Source organism: Poeciliopsis prolifica, unplaced genomic scaffold (assembly GCF_027474105.1).
Source record: "Poeciliopsis prolifica strain line A6 unplaced genomic scaffold, Auburn_PproV2 SCAFFOLD010, whole genome shotgun sequence".
Lineage (NCBI taxonomy): Eukaryota > Metazoa > Chordata > Actinopteri > Cyprinodontiformes > Poeciliidae > Poeciliopsis > Poeciliopsis prolifica.
The window spans coordinates 5,187,432-5,205,796 of NW_026562385.1; the positions used below are offsets into that span (position 1 = coordinate 5,187,432).

The following is an 18,365-nucleotide window of genomic DNA, read 5'->3' on the forward strand; positions in this document are numbered from 1 at the left end:
CTGGTGCGCATGCGCCAAAGCCAAGGCTGCCTTTCTCATGCCTGATTTTCCCTATCGATCGTGTCCTCAGGGATGTTTTTTTTTTTTTTTTTAATCCCGCAAAGCGTCAACGCAGATAATCGTGATACCTTAGTTCCAAAGAGTCTGGCTCAACTTCAAGATAGGACATAAAAAGCTTAATGTATGTTAAGTTATTAGTAATCGAACAAATTTGCAACAGATGTGGACATATAGGAGTGTCGCTTTAAGTTGATCATTCAAATCTTGTTTAGAAGGTGGAACAAAATGGCCATTAGAACACAGTGTGAAAACAAGCATAACATGTTCCTTTTCCCTGCACATTTATGACACTGACTAATGATCTGGACTGGCTACTGCAACACATATGTGTGACTAGCAGCGTGATGAGACGTATTTTGTGGCAAATATGTGCATGTAAACCGAGAAAGCGAAATTAAGCGGTGGGAAAACATCATTGTGCGCGTGCACGCGAAGCAGAACCTCTGTGACGCGCATGTGGGACTCTCCCGCCCATGTAAATGACTGCGCTTCAACCCTCGTGACCACCCGTAGCCACTAAACGCAGGGTGAGGTGAACGCGCACCGACACAGGGTCGCGCACGTCGGTCAAACTTATTTAAACGGGCACGAGTACGTGCGCGTACCCGTATTCTTTGTGTGGCAGCGTAGAGAAGCGCCAAAAGAGTGACCATGGCTGATGAAAAACCAAAGGTGAGTCTTTCTGCTGTTTTGCCGAAAATTACAGCGTGTTTTACCAGCGGCGTGATTTAAAACCTTAAAGAAAAACGCTACAGTCCGGCACTTTCCATTCTGGCTGTTTGGAAAGTTGCACCCTTGAATTTGAACTATCAGCTATACCTACTTTGATAGACCGGAAGGTATGGGAGCGCGCATCATTCACGCGCGCATGTCGTTTTTTTCTTTTTTTTTTTCCTGCTTGGTAACTCAGTGTGGACCAGATGGTATCATCCTCTTTATCGTCAGGTTGCTCGTAAATGCAAAGCAGTTTGTTTCTACTCTGAACAGAAAGGAAGGAATAATGACAATAAATTATATGATATGAAATGAAAGTACAACTGCTGCATTTGTGAGTGACATAGTAGACATATACGGGTGTTTATAAACGCTACAGTTTTGATACAAATTGAGATTATCAGCACATGGTAATTTTGTTTTGCATTCTGTTATTACACAAACTTTATTTTACCATATAGTAAAATATGCAACTTGATTCATAACAACAGCAAAAATAGATGTCTGCCTCTCTGTGGGCTTTTGGTCCAAATGCCTAATGATTTTACCTCTGTTTTTATAATTATTTACAGTCCCTTGAAAAACTATTTATGCCCTTTTGTTCTGTTTTATAGAGTTGTCAGCAAACGGTTCTCTTCAGAAGTCAACTAATTTCTACAGTCTACCTTAGTGTAATTTATTGTCAGAGTAAATATTGCTTCTCTGTAAAGCCTTAGGTTTTACAGCAATAGAGAACAATAGTGAATATGTATGAAGACTAGGGCTTAACAACTTTAGAAAAATGTTAGGATATATGATATTAAAACCCATATTTTCTTCGCTCATCACAAGTGCCCTTCCATTTTCCCCAAGTTTTCTGATTTGATCTACATCATTTGCTGGCATAAAGAATGGCTTATTCAGCCCAGATTACCAAATGTTGCATGATCTAAGCAGTCTTGTGTCGTTCCCATACTGCAAATACGAATATGTTAATAATTGCGATTTGATATAACGTGTAGCTTTAGAAAAGACCAGAAGACGCACAAGTCATTTTTGAATTAGGATTGTGGAGAAGTGTAAAACAAGATTAGGTTTTAAAGTATAATCCCAAGTCCAACCAGACCAAAGAGCGACAACTAAAACAGAATGGTTTAGCAAAGCATTTTTGATATATTAGACTGACCCAGTCAGATTCTACACCTAAAGAGAATCTTTAGCAACAGTTGAAAGTTGATGTAAACAGATGTTCTCCATCCATAATTATAAACCTGGAAGAAACGCAGGTAAATATTTAGTCTCTGGAAGTGTAAAGCTGGGAGGTTCATACCCCAAAAGACTTGTAACTGCATCATAAGATGGTTTTAAACATTTCAACTCAGAAATAGCTGAACAATCTACTCCACACTTTTAGACTTCTATTTAAAAGCTAACATTTAAAACCTTGTATCATTAGCCTTCCCACTGCAAACCTGAGTTGGAAGGCTAATCATGCACCTGCTCTGTCTTATTAAAACCCAATACACAACTTTTACTAACAATGTCTCTCAATTCCTATGTCTCACCTCTTTTTTTCTGCCCTTTGACACAGGAGGGCGTCAAGACAGAAAACAACGAACACATAAATCTGAAGGTAGCCGGACAGGATGGATCTGTCGTCCAATTCAAGATCAAAAGACACACACCGCTCATCAAACTCATGAAGGCTTACTGTGAGAGACAGGTGAGCAAATAGCCTCTCGGATCCAATAAATTGTGCAGTTGATTTTTATTACCAGCAATTCTCAACCAAAAACATGCAATCATACGATCGTTTACATTTTTACCCAGAGACTATTCACAGATTTTTCGTATTACATGCATGTATATTTAATACTGGGGATTATCATTTACTGGATTATTTCAAACTACTGGATGTCATTTAATGTTAACATTAACAAAGATTCACAGAAGTATTCTGGTTTTTGTGTCGATGTTGAAGCCTGTGAGGTGCTATTGATTTATTTATCTGCACCTGGACTTTTGCCAGTATATTAAAGCATTTGTCATGAATGAAATCACAATGGAGAAATGTTGAGACAGTAAAGTGATTATCGTCTGACTGACAGCCAGGATCATCAGGTTGTAAGCGTTGTGCAGGGTTTTACAGAAACCACATCTCTCAGTTCAAGGATAAACATAGGAACTTCTTTTGTTTTAGAACACCACAACAAGAATATGTGTTTGCCAAACTTGTTTCAGAAACTAAAACAGTTTTGTTATAATATTTAACCTTTGCACGACACACAAGGCACTTATTCACTATGAGGTAAAGGTTCTAGTTTGAAATGTTCAATAATCATGTCAAAATATATTAATAAAAACTTAGAATGAAGGTTTCCATTCACTTTAACTTACTTAAGTAAGAATGAGGAACCATTAAGATTTGAAAGCCATCATATAGTAAAATATGGTCATATCTGATGCACTTTTCTGTGTTTACAAATACAGAAAATTAAAGCCATGAAATGGTTGATCCATATTTTTATTTAAATAGTAAACCATTAGTCTCATGCTTTATGTCTCTCCTTGTGTATATCTGAAAAGGTTCAATCTAACATTTGAACTGTCTCTTGATATTTCTGAAAGACATTTTTGTTATTGACCTCAGTTTTAAATATCAAGTCTGAGTAGATTTGTTTTTATTCATCCCTTTATCAAAAATGATGTTGGTCGACCTTTGCAGCTGTCACAGCTTCAACTCTTTACAAAGATTCAGAAATGTATTTATGGAACTTTTGATAATTCTTATAGAAATGCAATTTTAAGGTCAGCCACTGATGTTGGACAGGAAAATCTTGGCTCACATTCTCCACATAAATTCAATCCAAAGGTGTTCTGTTGAGGTGAAGCCAGTTTCCTCCACACCAAACTTCCTCCTCCGTATCTTTAAGGACCTTTCTTTATCCACTGCATTTCAGCCATGTTGGAAAAGGAAGGGGCCATCCCCAGACTATATTCACATAGTACGGTGCATGAAATTATTCAAAATATATTTGTGTGGTGAAGAGTTAAGAGTTTTCTTTATTGCAAGTCAGATGCCAAGTAAACATGTAACCCTACAACAGTTGCATTTTTCTCTGACCGGCTATCTAGTGAGTTGTCACAGTCTAGAAAGTAACGGTGGTGTCCTAATCTAAACCTGCCCAGTTTTTTTTTTTCATATCACTAATTAGAAGTTAGGAGTATTTGAGCCTCATGAATAAAATAACTTGTTTCAGCTGCAGTTGTCATGCAGAAAACTTGACACAAACAATTCAAAGCATCAGCAGAGATGGTTAACATAAGGAGAAGGGAGTTGTCTTTGTAGTGAAAAAGTATAAAAATTTTTGAATAAAAGACCATAAAGAGTTCTTTGTCATTGAACCAGGTTAACTATCTTAAATGCTACCTCCCATTACTATTATGTTTCACAGAATTGTATTGTGCTGGGTGAGCTGACATGAATTATTCTGCTTTGCAGAGCTTCGAGTCATTTGCCTCTACAGTGACGATGGAGGCAGTTTTTCCATGGTTGTTACTGTGTAATTGTGAAATCTTTGGGAATATGGAACTAATACTACTGAAGCAAAATTAGGCAAATGTGTTGTTTGATGCAAACCCCACCCACTAGCAGCACATTTATTACATTGTTTTGTGTTTATCATAGTAAAATATCGATCTGCCTTTTAAAGCTCTTTGATTAATGTCTTAAGCTATTGTATGTATATAGGATGCAACTTAAGCAAGACCTGCTAATGAGGAATTGCAATGTGAGCAAGTTTTTTTATGCCTTCCCAGGGACTGTCGATGAGGCAAATCAGGTTCAGATTTGACGGACAGCCAATAAATGAGACAGACACACCAGCACAGGTAAGTCTGAAAGACTACCAGAATAACTCAACCATCTGGAGCATTTATTGAATAAAGAAAGAACTGCATAGTGAGCTTGAAGGGGGTCTTTTTGCAGTGATATACAAGTCATTACACTTTGATGAATAACAAAAAATCAACACATCTCTGCTCTGGCACACTGTGTGGAATAAAGACCAAATATTTATTGCTAACCAAAACACAAGCTTTTTAAAATAAATGAACTGTTATTTTTTATTTTTTTTTGTTTTCCACCATGTTCAAGTTTATAATGTAGTTTTGTTTATATTATGTTTAGTAATATAGATATTATTATTGACAAGTCATGAATAATTATTACATTGCTTTTATTACATTTCCTGTTAAGAGTATATTATTGTAGTCTTGATTTTCATCCGAGGATTAAAGTATCCAAATACACACAAAAAAACTAAACAATAAATAAATCTTCATAAATCTAATTGCTAGACATTTCTTTGGGTTGCAGCCTGTCCTCCATTCTTTCTTTGTTCGGGTCATGGGGTTGACATGATGAGCTTTAACGCCTCAGGCAGTGGGAATGCACCAAACTCACTCTCAGTTGGTCTGTTATGTTGAATATGTCTGCAGACATATGCCAGTTACATTCAAGACAGTTTGTGGTTGAGGTCGTCATAAATCATTATTGTAAATGTTTGCAAAGTGAGGCAAGTCTGTCATTGCGTGGTGTTGTCACGAATGGCCAATGCAGCTTGCTGGTTCAGTGGTCAGCATTGCTGTTTGATGTCTGCAGACCAAAGAATTGATGTTGTGTAGGGCAAAGGGTCACCCTGAGGCCACACGCTACATAAATGCAACCCTTTGACATTTGGCTTTTGCTCTCATGTACTGTGCCTTAGCGCAGTTTATACACAGTTCCTTTGAAATCACTTGAAGCTTTTCACATCTTGTCACCATAATATTACCAAACATAATATGTTCTATTTATTAATTTTATTTTCAACATAGACCCAGCTATTGTGTGATGTCTCAAAGGTTTGTTAAAGAAGACTGGAGAATAACCAGCATTACGAAGACCAAGGAACACATCAGACAAGTCAGGGACAGAACTTAGAGAGAAAGCCAGGTTAGGTGATAAAACAATATCCCAGAGCACTATTTAATTCAACATCTGTAATTGAAAACAATATGGCACAAGTGCAAATCTGGCTAGCCACTGAAATTGATAGGCTGGGCTAGAGGAGAACTAATTTAAAAAAGCATAAAACATACCTACAATAACCCTGGAGCAGTTAAAGAGAATAATCCACTACTTCTCCTTCTCATGTATTTGTGCAAAACGTTTTCAAGAATATGGGAACGTTTTCAAGAATATGGGAACCAGATTACAGCTCATGTATAAGAAAATGTTGATAGGACAACTACTCGTCACACACTCCACTGACCTTAATGGAAGACTTTCATTGTGGAAAGAAAACCATAGAAGCTGATGAGAGCTGATGTGATGGAGCTAAAAATAAGACAATCATAGAAGAAAACTTGTTAAAGGCTCCAAAAGACTTTAGACTCCAGAGGAAGTTGACTTTACAGCTAGAAAATGACTAATACAACCCAGAGCTGCAATAGATTATTTTAAATCAAAACTAAAATATTAGTTTTATGACCTAGTCAGAGTCCAGACCCAAATCCAACTAAAAATCAGTGCTAAAACCTCTGCTTTGTGTTTACCTGCTGCATAAAAACCTAAAAAAAATAGAGGTTTTACATTGCAGTAAAATGAAATTCATGTGACACACATTTAAATCTTCACAGTTGGAAATGGAAGATGAGGATACAATCGACGTGTTCCAACAACAGACGGGAGGTCTGATCTAACCAACCACAGCTGCCACCTTTTCGCTTCCAACATGACCGACTTCCCCGGCCCGTTCACACCCAGCGGCTGGCTCTTTGCAACTCGTCTAACAGTCTCAACTTAATTCTTGCAGAAGAGGTTTTAATTTCTCTGCTTCACAAAACTGCTGTAAAGAATTTCTATCCATGACCCCCTGTTACTGTTTTTGTCTTTGTACATAAATTACACCCTGAAAACATTGTCTTCTTTTTTTTTTTTAAGTTTACTTCATGCTGTGTTGTGGTAAATTTGTCAGAGTTCCCATCCCAGTTTGAAGGGTTCATTCTGCATACACTCAGAAAGATATTCAGGGCAGGTAAAAATGAAAGTCATCTGAGCTGATTAAATACCGTTGTGCTAGGCTTGGTAATTGTCTAGCAAATCTGTTCTTAAGCTTTTCAATTTTGGGACCGGCTGTCACTTGGTGAGCAGTGCACCCACTTTGGGAACATGACTTGGTTGCTGTTTAACTCTGTAATCAGATATTAAAAAAAATATTATATACTTTTTATATTGAACTGGATGTTAAGAATACTCACTTTACTTCACCACTTCAGACTTTGGGAAGGTTGAAGGGATATTTCAGTTAAATATACATCTGTATTGTTTATTAAAATGCTTGTTAAAATAAAGTTATTGTCTTTTTTTTTCTCCCCCTTGAAGGTTTACTCTTTTGAACACATTTTAAAATCTAAGAATGAAATTTCTATCAGGAATTTAATTCACGTTTGCATGTACTCTTATTGCAGTGAATTGTATTATTTGCATTTCAGGTTAAAATATTTATTTGAGTGGTTCCACGGTTTGTGAACAGTGTTACAAGTACCACTGGATCCTTCTTTTGGTACTTTTGCATAAGTTATCTGTGAGGTAAAGACAAACAAATTCACTACATCTCTAGTTCCAAGAAGAAAACGACCTTTGTTTAATCAGAAGTGCAGTTTCAAGAGATATTGTTGCCTCAAGTGGACCAAAGTGAAGCAGAAGCCAGAACAAGTGACTTCTTGTCTGTTTTTGACATTTGAAGTGGAAATTTATGCTTTGTATTTTTATACACAGTAGGGCCATTCTTGGTTTAAAAAAAGCTTGAATATTAATGGGTTAGTTAAATTCCATGAGCCACAAATCATTTTTTACTGAAGCAATCTACATTTTATGTGCAATGCAGCCATACACCCCCTATATGCATTGTGTATTCTTTCATCTCATCTGCAGTTAATTTCAAGAACCCTGTTCTCTTTAGGGGCACAATTTCGAGTCCAACCTAGAATATTTTGACAATCCATTGAGTTGCATATATTTAAACTTTCCAAAATAAAGTTTTTCAAATGGTCAACTCAGCTTGAAAAATTCTGTTTTTAACAGCATTTGCCTTGCAACTAATTACCAATAGCATAAATACACACTCATACACTCTAAAGACAGCCCAAGTACCACCAACTGGCACTTGTACCAGAGTTTGAGAAACCTGGATATAGAATATGGCCTCAGGGATGTGGGCTGCCTTGTCACTGACGCTTGCCACCATCAAGAGGTTTGACCGTTGCACCTCTTGTCCAATGAGAGTGAAGTACTGGGCTTTCACATCCAATCAGAGCGCGTGATTTGACTGGTGGGCTGGTTCTAAACGCCTGGCACCGCAGAATCAGCGGATCTGCTTTTCGTATGTTTTTTTCAGTCTCGGGTGGAGTCTACATCCCGTCGCTTCTTTGCGGGCAACGAGGGAGGATTTCTTTTTTTTTTTTTTTGTATTAGTTTGACTACCGCTTACAACCCGCCAAGACATTGAAAGCAGCTCCTCGAAGATGACGACGACCACCACGTTTCAAGGGTTAGACCCCGGTTCTAAAAGCAGTTCCAGGTAAAAAGAAAGAAAAATGACCTAAAACAAAAAAGGGGCAGTTGAATGTCTTCCATGGAGGAACAAAAGGAGTGGGATGCGGGGAGAAGCCGTTCGGCTAACAGACGCTTCTTTTCTGGCTTCGTTTAAAAGGCAGCTCGCTAACGGTGCTGGTGAAGGATATAACTGGATTGAGCTAAACTGTCACATAGACTTGCTAATTGAGTTAATCTTATTGGGTCGCAGAAGCACCATACCCTTTAGCCACCATAAGTTAGTTTGGTTAGCCTGCTGTGTAGGCTTTGGGAATGATAGTTGGACAAAAAAAAGAGAAAGAAAAGCGAGATTTTTCTCTTTTTCGTTTGAAGAAGTGGACAAACCTTTCTGAAATCTGTTTGTGTTTTGAAGTTTCAGTTAAAATTTTTCTTAATTCCTAAATGTGTGTCTGTTTGAAGCTACAGTGTTTTTCCCTTCTGTATTTTATTTTTTTTTTTCAAATTCTTACTGGTGTATTTTGACTGCTAAAGTCGGAGCATGTGACTGACTAGACTTTTTGTCTGCATGTCTTTGTATTTGATGTGATCTAAGTGGAAGAAAAATACGTCATTTATTCTTGATAGCTTTTTTTCTATATAAATCTTTGTTTATGAATGCGTGCTATTTTTGTGAAAAAAGTTTTTCTTTTAGAAAAGAAACACCTCATCCTTAAAGCATGCAGTCATCCCTTTCCTGTAAGTGATGCATGTCTGGATGCATTCCTCCCCCTTTGCAGTGAAAAGATTTGCTACCTTTCTTTACTTTTCTATGGCTTCAGGGTGCATATATCTATCTAAATTTTGTCAATAATTTTGGGAGTATACTTGTCTGGGGTGGGCTCTGAGATTGCAAGCTGCTTTTGGGTGATGCAGGGACTTGGGTGGGGGCTAACTAAGCCTGCAAATCTTATCTTAGCTCTTTGCTTTTGGTCTCTAAAGTCCCCCTTTTTTTCTTTCAATCCGCTGGTCATTTCTGTGGCTGTGTGTCCAAAAAAAAGACAGAAGGGGCAGTGAGTTTAACGAAGAGGAGAGCTCTAATCTTTGTAGGCCATCGAAGACCCTCCTACGTCCTCTACCTTATCAGAGATACCATCTTTAGCTGTGGAGTTCCTGCATTTGCTCACGAAATTGCCCTCTTGCTCCCAAGCAGTTGATAATTTTATTGATATTATTTGCAGTTTGGGTCTTGGGTGGGGTCATCTGCCATGTTGCTAACAGCTTTCCCCTCTCTCATCACAATCCATGTGGAAACCATGAGCTCATCCTCTTTTGGCCTGGAGGTAAAGTCTGGTTTAGGCATTATTGTCGCAGCCGTGTGTGTGAGGGACGAAGAAAAAAAGGGGGAAATTCAGTGAGGAGTGGTGTGCAGGCATGACTAGTTGATTTCCTTTGTATGGTTTGAGGAGGTGAGGTGTTTGTTGGGCTCCCATCTGCCTGCTTGGCCTTTTGGACAGCTGCTCTGTGTGTCAGCTGGTGGCTTCAGGGTCTTTAAGGAGAGGAGAGTTTGCTAAAAGAAAAAAAAAAAATGTGGGAGGGGTCCGACATGGGCTGTGCAAGCAGATTGGTATCGCTCATCCACCCCAACTGTCACAGTAAACTTTGAAGGCGTCTCTGAAAAGTGACCTTTGCTTTTTCTCATGTGTTGAACTCATAGATTTCCTATAATTTATCAACCTTCTGCTATTGCTTTTTGCTCTTGGGTTTTGATCCAACAGAAACACAAATTTTGGGTAAATCTCTTATGAATAACGATGAACTCCTACACATTTTGTGTCAGTTGAGGAAATCTGTACTAAGATGAAGCTGCAGCTAGCTTGCTAAGTCTGCGATTAAAGGCAAGCGGAGTCAGCTGCAGGGCAGAGATTGTGACTGACTGACTGAGCGGCTGATAGCCGCGGCTTAAACTCATTGGTTGCTCTTTGTGTTTGGTATTCTTACGAAAGGGAACGGGGGGGTCTGACTATCCTCATGTTTTATTTGTTTATTGAGTCATTGATTTTTGTGCAGCTGGTTTTTGTTTGGAATAGTTACGGCCTTCCATGACTATTTTTACAGTCTGCTTTTAATTCCCAAGGGTACTACGGCCGCCTGGTGGGGAGTCCAACTTCTCTCTTGGCTCAGATGAAAACTCAACCCCCCAACGGAAGAACAAGATGGCCTCTAGCATCTTTGCAGAACCCGAAGATCCCCATGCTCATCGAAGAAACAATCCACCAAGTAAGTTGATCGACCATTGCTCTAGTTTTGCATAAATCTTAAACAAAGATGTGGGAGCAAATGCAGTATATTACAAAAGTGTTCATAGCCTTTGAAAAAAATTTTTTTGTCATTATAACCACAAAATACAATGTATTTGACATGATAGATCAACTAAGTACTGCATTACTGTGAAGCGGAAGCAACTGACACCAATGTATGTGCACAAATAAAATCTGGAAAGTGCGTTGTGTATGTTTTCAGACCCTTTGAGTCTTTTTTTTTTTCTTTTTAGTAGAACCACCAATAGATACAATTACAGCTGCAGATAAATATTTGGCATGCCTTTTCATGAAGAGACTCAAATATTTACAAATTTTTCTTAGCAAAACAAACTCGGGGAGATTGGACGAACAGAGTTTGTGAACATCAATTAAGTCTCGACTTCAACATTTTGACTCATTTCATTATGAATTGTTTTCCTGCTGGAAGGTAAACTTGAGGAAACGGATATTTCCAGCTGTCTTCCCCTCTAACTTTGACTTGCTTCCTTGTACCTGCTGAAGAAACGCTTCCCCACAGCATGTTTTCTCCACCACCGTGTTTCACTGATGTGTTCAGGGTGATCTATTGTGTTAATTTTAACACTTCAAAACTGAAAACATTCAGTTTTGGTCTCCCACATTTACAATGTCTCTTACACGGCTTGTGGCAAGTGTGAAACTGATCTTCATATGTCTCTTTTCTCTTGCCACTATTTAATAAAGGCAAACTTTGTGCGATACAGGACTAATGGCTCTCATGTCTATTGGTTCTTTCACTTGCGCTATGGCCCTCTGCAGCTCCGCCAGAGTTACCATGCTTCTCTTGGCTGCTCCTCTAAATATTTGCTCTGAGTCGTAGCCTGGGATGTTGGCTTAAGTAGATGACCCTGTGTAAATTTGTTTGTTCCATGTTTTCTTTGAGTGTGTGTGACGATTGATTGAACAGTGCTTTGAGACGTTCAAAGCTGAGACATTACGATCTAAATGTCTACAGCATTCTGTCTGACCTGTAAGCTCTACTCTTCAGTTTTTATGAGCTGTTTGCTGACTGTTTTCTAGCAAATCTCTAAGGCTGTTAAACAAAACATACAGAGATTGAATGGTGACTTCTAAAAGTTGCCAGACTTTATTTTGGGGCACTAGAGTAAAATGATCTGAACATTAATGTACTATTTCTTTATTTTGTTTTAAAAAAATAGATTAATTAAATTTGGTATCATTTTCCTTCCTATTTATTGTTGTGCACTTCTTTGTGTTGGTCTACCCCATAAAATTCAAGTAAAATGCATCAAGTTTTTTGTCTGTAAAAAAAAAAATAAATAAATAAAAGTAAAGGAGAATATGTAGTCTTGCTAGGTACTGTAAGACGCAGACTGAAGGCTCATTTTGCTCATCAGAGGGAGTTTCCCACATTCATTGCAGCCAAAGGGCCATGGAGTGCTGGCACCAGGGTAATTTGAAGCTAGGCTTTGTTAAATAAAGGCTGTAGATCAGAGCCTGCAGTGGAAAGTCAGGAAAACTGTATCACTTGGTGAAAAGCATGGCCTTGCACATGGAGAAGGGAAGTGAATGCAGCAGAGGATAATAAGGCAGCAAAGGGCGCTGAGAACGCTCAAGGTCACTGCAAACGTTCAGCCACGGAGGCTTAAATGTGATCTGACGTTTATGCCTTCGAGAGTGGTTTGAAAGCCTGGAAAGTTTCTGTCATCATTCACTGTTCAGCATGTGATGGTTTCCCTGCTTTTTGCCAGATAATGGTTGAGAGAGGGAGAGAAAGAAAATTTCAGTCTTGACAAAAGTAGCATTTCTAGAATTTTCTGGGCACAAACAAGAATCCGACCTAAAATCGCTCCTTTTCGTCTTAGACAGCTTGCAGCTGATTACGGTAAAGCCTTTTCCTGCCTGCATTGTTTCACTTGGGGCCATGTCAAGTTTAGAAGAGCTCCTCAGACTTGCCCCACTTTAGCACACACAATTGGAAGAAGGAGAGGAGAAGGAGGAGGAGGATGTTGATTTTATTCGGGGGTTATGGTAACTTATTGCTCAGTTTACAAGCACCGTTCTCAGTCAGCAGGGCTTCTGTGTGAACGCTCGTTTATCTGGCGTGCAGCGCTGTGTGGATTCCATGGTAAATAATCAAATGTGCGTTTTATAATGCCTGGATATGTCTCCGCCATCTGGAGCCATGTTACAGCCAGTCAGGAAGAAGCTGCAGAAGTGCTCCAATCTTTTCCAACAACCAGGGGGAAAAAAAAGCCATCCTGTTTGTTTTCAAAATACTCCAAAAGCAAACTTTCTATCGGTTATTGATTAAATGCAAGTTTTGGAGCCGGAGTGTAGCTTATCCCAGCATTTATAATGGCTGATTAATTTCCCATAACTTCCTGTGTCTTTTAAATTGAATGATAAAGAGAAAGAAGGAAGAGGAAGTGATTTAATGAGAGTTGCACAGGTTTGATGGTTCACTTCTACTTAAGCGACTCTTCGTGTTTGGTAATGGGTAGTATTTTAGCGATTTATAACTCCAGAGCCAGTTGGTATGTTTAAGAGCCCTCAGCTTCTGCCCACATGATGAGCACACACTAATAAGAGAGAAAACAAAGACAAGCAGCAACCACACAATTGCTTTTTCTGTCTCCCTGCTTTCATGCGTTTATGCCTCGGACCCATGAGATCCATTAAGTTAAGCAGAACGCTCTATTTCGTATGATCCATCAATCTCTTCAGTTAAATCCTCTCATGCTTCACATTTGTTGCCCAACGGGCAGTAAACTGATCAGGCTCAGAAATATTGAGTTATGAACGAGCCCCTTGTCGGGGTATATACTCTTTGTGATGATGCACTTTACTCCATTAACAACAACAGCAGCGGCCTCTTGTCTGGCTCTCCGGCAGCCAACGTTTTTCGTCATCACAAAGACAGCTTGTCCCCTCCGCAGACCTCTGGATGATAGTGGTGGCCTTATGTGGCCTCGGGTAGCACCGCCTGTCGCTCCACACCCGGCCAACACGGGGCTTTAAACGCCCTCTCTGCAAGCACTGCACGAGGTTACGTGGGTCTTGGCGCTCGGGTTGTCTGTCTGGACGCCTTCCACTGCATTTCAGATTCGGTGATGCTTCCTTGTCGGTTCCCAGCGATTTCCAGCGTGAGGTATTTCAGTCGGAAGCTCTTGTAAAGCTGATGTTTTTCCATCAAAACTGAGTTGATGAGACTTGCTGAGGGACGTGTAGCATCGTGAGCTGGACATGTCTCGTCCTGGTTTGGCTTTGTTGCTAATTGGATTAGTCGCATATGGTATGAATCTGCTGCTTTAAAGCCGTATTTGTTTTTCCTGTCTAGTTTCAGCAGAAGTGCTAATCTGGATGTTTCCCTCAAAGTTTTAAGTCATTTTTTTTTTCTTCTTCTTCTTCTTTCAACATCCAGCTGGGGTTCCTACAGGAACCCTGTGCGGTGAGCCTTCTGCCCCCCTCAGGAGGGTCCAGCAGCCTCTCCTCTTCCCCAAGAACCCCGAGCCAGAACTGACCACCATCCACAACTCTGGAGCCGCCATGATCTGGAACCAGAGACGAGAGGTACCCGCCGTTTCCAGCGATTATTCTCTGTTTGCACAACAGAGCAGGAGCCTATTTGGACCAGAGGATCACAGATAAAAATGTATTTCATTGGAAAATGTCGTCTGAACGGGTGGCTTAATTTGTCTTTTTGAAACTAATCCACGTTTTCAGATAAATATGCGCTGACATTTGTAATCCCAGCAGAGGTTTAGTTTTTCACACAGAGTCCTCGCTGTCAGACATGGAAAGAATTTCTTAATAGAGCAGTCTGAGTGAAGACATACTGAAACAAAATCCCTCCAAGAAAATAAAAGGGTAACAAAATTTACAACATCTTGCAAAAGTATTCATATTCCTAGAAATTTTTCACACTTATTTCATTTAAAAAGGGAAATGCACATTAATCGGTCGGTCATGTAAATATGCCAAACTTAACCCATTGTGTTCAAAGGTTCTGTGTCATGTTATAAGCAGCTTGAATGTTTATGGAGATTTTGCATGATAAACCAGGAGAAAGTAGAGCTTGATTGTGAAGTGCAAGAAAAAGGATACATAATTTTCATTGTTTGTTGTGTTCTGGCTTCCTGAGTTGTTACTTTTACTACAGCAGCAATGAACTCTGAGATTTGTGCTGCATGCTCGTTTGGAGGCTCTACATCTTATTACAGTTTTTCTTAGAGTCAACATCTGACAAAATTACTGGTCGATTTGCTTCAAACCAGATGGAAAACATGCCTAATTTACATTTCCTTTTTTTCTTCTTTGCTTAAAATTCTCATAAAAGTTGGACAGAAACATAGCAATAGAGAAATACAACCATGCAATCACACACTCCCACGTTGGGACAATTTAGAGAGACTGAGGGAAGTACCAGGAGCACCAAGCAAAAGGAGAACACGCAAAAAGAGTCCAGGCCGGGATTCAAACTCGGGACCATCTGACTGCAAGGCAACATTGCTAAAAACTGCTCCACTATTTAGCTACATTATCATTATATTATAATTAAATCATCAAATAAGGAGCAGACACCATGACACAATCAATTCACAAACCATCACCTTCCAGTTGATGTTGGTTTTAAACAAAGCAGAGCATATTGTCATGTACTGATGGCTGGGCTGATATTAATGTCCTTTCTTTTTCTAACATTTTAGGGTGAGAACGGCCAGGAACAAGCAAACGATGGTAAGTACCCTGACTTCCTCAGCTGTTTTTGCAAAAAATTCCTTTAAGTGTCTGTCACAGGATGGCTGTGACTAAACAGCAGGGCATGACTTGGATTACTCAGTGAAAGGCTCTATGGTGTTTGAAAACAGACCAGGTAATTCTACTCTTCCTGCCCCGTCAATATCAGCTTGTGGCGAGTGGTCTCGTCTTTACTAGGAGGGGGGAAAAAAAACAGGATTCAACTTCTCCCTTTCTGAGTCAACAACACATGATCTCTTTGATGTGGTTTGTTCCTGTCATGATGGCACAACGATCTGGAGTCAAGCAGCTGTTCTTTGATGGCAGGCTTCATTTAGTATGAAAAGCTTTTTATGAATCACCAGGTGCAAGATTTGAACTGAGTGGCTGGCTCCTCCGATAATAACAGGGGTCTGCAGCCTGGTTGGAGGGAAAATATTGAAACTAAAGCTGCCTTTGTTGCCTTTATGTCAAGTATTTCCTCTGTGTTTATGTTGGCAGCAAGTTTCAGTTTATGAACACAATCCAACTCCTGTCTTGATGGTTTAGCTGTATGCCAGCAGGAAGCGATGACTCAGAGCAGACAAGACGGACACTTTTAGAAAGGTCAAATATCAGAACATCTGCGTCCGCACTCACCGCGCAGTGCAGTGGCAAAGGGCCCGTTAACTTAGAACGAATACAGTTGTCACAGCTGCTTCTATTGCCCTTCTCCTGTCTGTTTCCTTTTCAGAATTATAAAAGTGATGACACACAATATTTTCTAGGCATGGGCTGTTACAGGATTCTGAATAAATAGAAATTTCACACGTACTTGCTCAGAAATGCAGAACAGAAGCTAATTGCTTTTAGTTTAATCAGAAAAGCAACCATAACTCATAAATTAAAGATGGATTCAGCACAATAATGTCATCTATACCAGAAATTTTGATTTATTTGATAGATTTAAGGAAATAATTGTGAGTAAATACCTGCTAAATTTAGTAGTAAATGAATGAAGCATTTTTATTTTGCACTGAATTATACAGATTTAATTTATATTGATAAGCTAAGCAGTCTGTTGCTTGAGACAGGCAACTAATGTAGCTTCAGATCACAGAGCTTTTTAGTTTCCACACTGATAGTCTTTCTCTTTCAAAACTGAAAATATTTTCTACTATTTAGTTGTTTTGTAAACAAGAGAACATTAATGTGAGACTTCTTTCAGCTAGCTTACCAGCAGAGTGCTGCAACTGGGTAAAGTGCTCTCCAACCTCTCAGCTAATCTGCATTGCTGACTCTGGTGTCTTTCTTCATCCCCTTGATATTTTATTCTTCCACTCAACTTTCCATCAATATACTTGAATACAGTCTCTAATTATTCAACTACTTTTGAAGTGACCACATCCTGGCTTACAATTTTCGTGTAGACTGTCAATAACTCAAGACACTAATTGCATCGACCATAAATCAGGATTTCTGTATCGACCTAAAAGCCATTCAAATGGATTAAAAAATGCTTCACATATGTCACTGTGTGCAAGAAATCTAAAGAATAAGATTCATTTTAGAATTTAATTGTTGCCATCCATCAACTTTTTGATAATGTTTTAATTTCAGAAGGTGTGCCTGTACTTTTACACCCTGTTTGGTGCCTACTGTTGAAAAGCAGTAGCACTTCAGATAAAAAAAGTAACTCAAGGCCTCAACATGGTTTGCATGTACGCTTAGGCAAAGCAGCTCACCCACAAACACTCTTATTCATGCTTATTTCTGGGTCAGCTCCGTTGTTGACCAACCACCTGGCCTCCAGAGTCACACTCTAAACAAAAAATAAGTTTGATTCCTCACAAATACCTAAACCTATTGTTTTGTGTTTTTGATTGAACTGTTCAATTTTAGATAAATCAACCTTTTGGTTTTTAGACATTTTCTGTCTGTTGCTTCATGTTGACACCTTTTTGATTCTTGAACATTTGATGAGCATTGAAGACCATGTATTGACCCTGAAGGTCAGCTTCTGGTTAGTCAGTACTGATCTGCTCACATTAGCCGCCCATTACAAAACCAGTACATCCGTCTGCCACAACACAGCAGCAGTGGTAGACCAGCTGTGGTTTCATATGAATGTCTGGAGCACATCTTCAGCCGCTGTTCTAAATTATATCTGCTGTAATCCGATTAGTAGTATGTGGTCAGATTCAGTTAAACTTAACCCCCCTGTGGTTTCTCATTGTTATCGTGTCTGCAGAGAGCCCTGAAGAGGTGGATGGGGAGCTGGAGGAGCCCGAGCAGAAGGAGTCGTCACAGGCCCCCGCCCCGTCGGGAGGTGCCAACGCTGCCGCGGGCGGCCGGAGAAACCCTCCTGGAGGCAAATCCAGCCTCATCCTGGGTTGAGACAACTCCTTTTTCTTTACTTTCTTTTTTATATATATATTTTTTTCTTCATTCAGTCACTCTTTTTTTTTATTTTTTTGAAGATAAAAACACCCCCCGCCACTGTCTTCCTCCTCATCAACATGCCACTGTCTCTTCTTGTCCTCCTTCCCATGCCGTCGCGTCCGTGGACTCTCATGTCCTCTCACTCCACCCTCAAACCTTTTGTTTGATCCTTTTTTTTCTATTGAAAGAAGAAAACTGTTGACAAAAGCACTTTATGTATCTCCCACACCCTCCCATTTCAGCCCATCCTGTAGTGCATCGCGCCTGCTGGGAAAGGCATGACATGATTTTAGCTTGTCCCTCATTCCTTCCTTCGTTGTAAATGGTAAAACAAACAAACAAAAAAAAACTAAAAAAGATTTGATGTGTGGATTTCTAAATACAATAAAGATTCATATGAAATTGCATTTGCTGGATTTCCTTTTTTCTAACTTTGTATGAGGAAAACTTCAGGAACTGTTACCAGACAAAATGTCGTCGCTGACCATCCAGTCTAGACCTGTTGTATGCAAGACGACTGTTAATTCTCTCCTCTTCAGTTTCCATCTGCGTAAATGTCCAGAAGCAAAGAG

At 39.4% G+C, this 18,365-nt stretch overlaps 2 protein-coding genes across 2 annotated transcripts; both read left to right on the forward strand.

Moving 5' to 3' along the window:
- The first annotated feature begins 637 nt into the window (after positions 1–637).
- On the forward strand, positions 638–7,853 carry sumo2b (small ubiquitin like modifier 2b). The gene is made up of 4 exons (XM_055036022.1): positions 638–732; positions 2,345–2,476; positions 4,573–4,644; positions 6,436–7,853. The coding sequence occupies exons 1-4, from the start codon at positions 712–714 to the stop codon at positions 6,496–6,498; spliced, it is 288 nt and encodes a 95-aa protein (XP_054891997.1). The 5' UTR covers positions 638–711; the 3' UTR covers positions 6,499–7,853.
- Positions 7,854–8,320: 467 nt separating this feature from the next.
- On the forward strand, positions 8,321–18,200 carry jpt1b (Jupiter microtubule associated homolog 1b). The gene is made up of 5 exons (XM_055036031.1): positions 8,321–8,378; positions 10,467–10,609; positions 14,057–14,205; positions 15,342–15,372; positions 17,603–18,200. Exons 1-5 carry the CDS (start codon positions 8,323–8,325, stop codon positions 17,746–17,748), a joined length of 525 nt encoding a protein of 174 aa, XP_054892006.1. The 5' UTR covers positions 8,321–8,322; the 3' UTR covers positions 17,749–18,200.
- Positions 18,201–18,365: the final 165 nt, after the last annotated feature.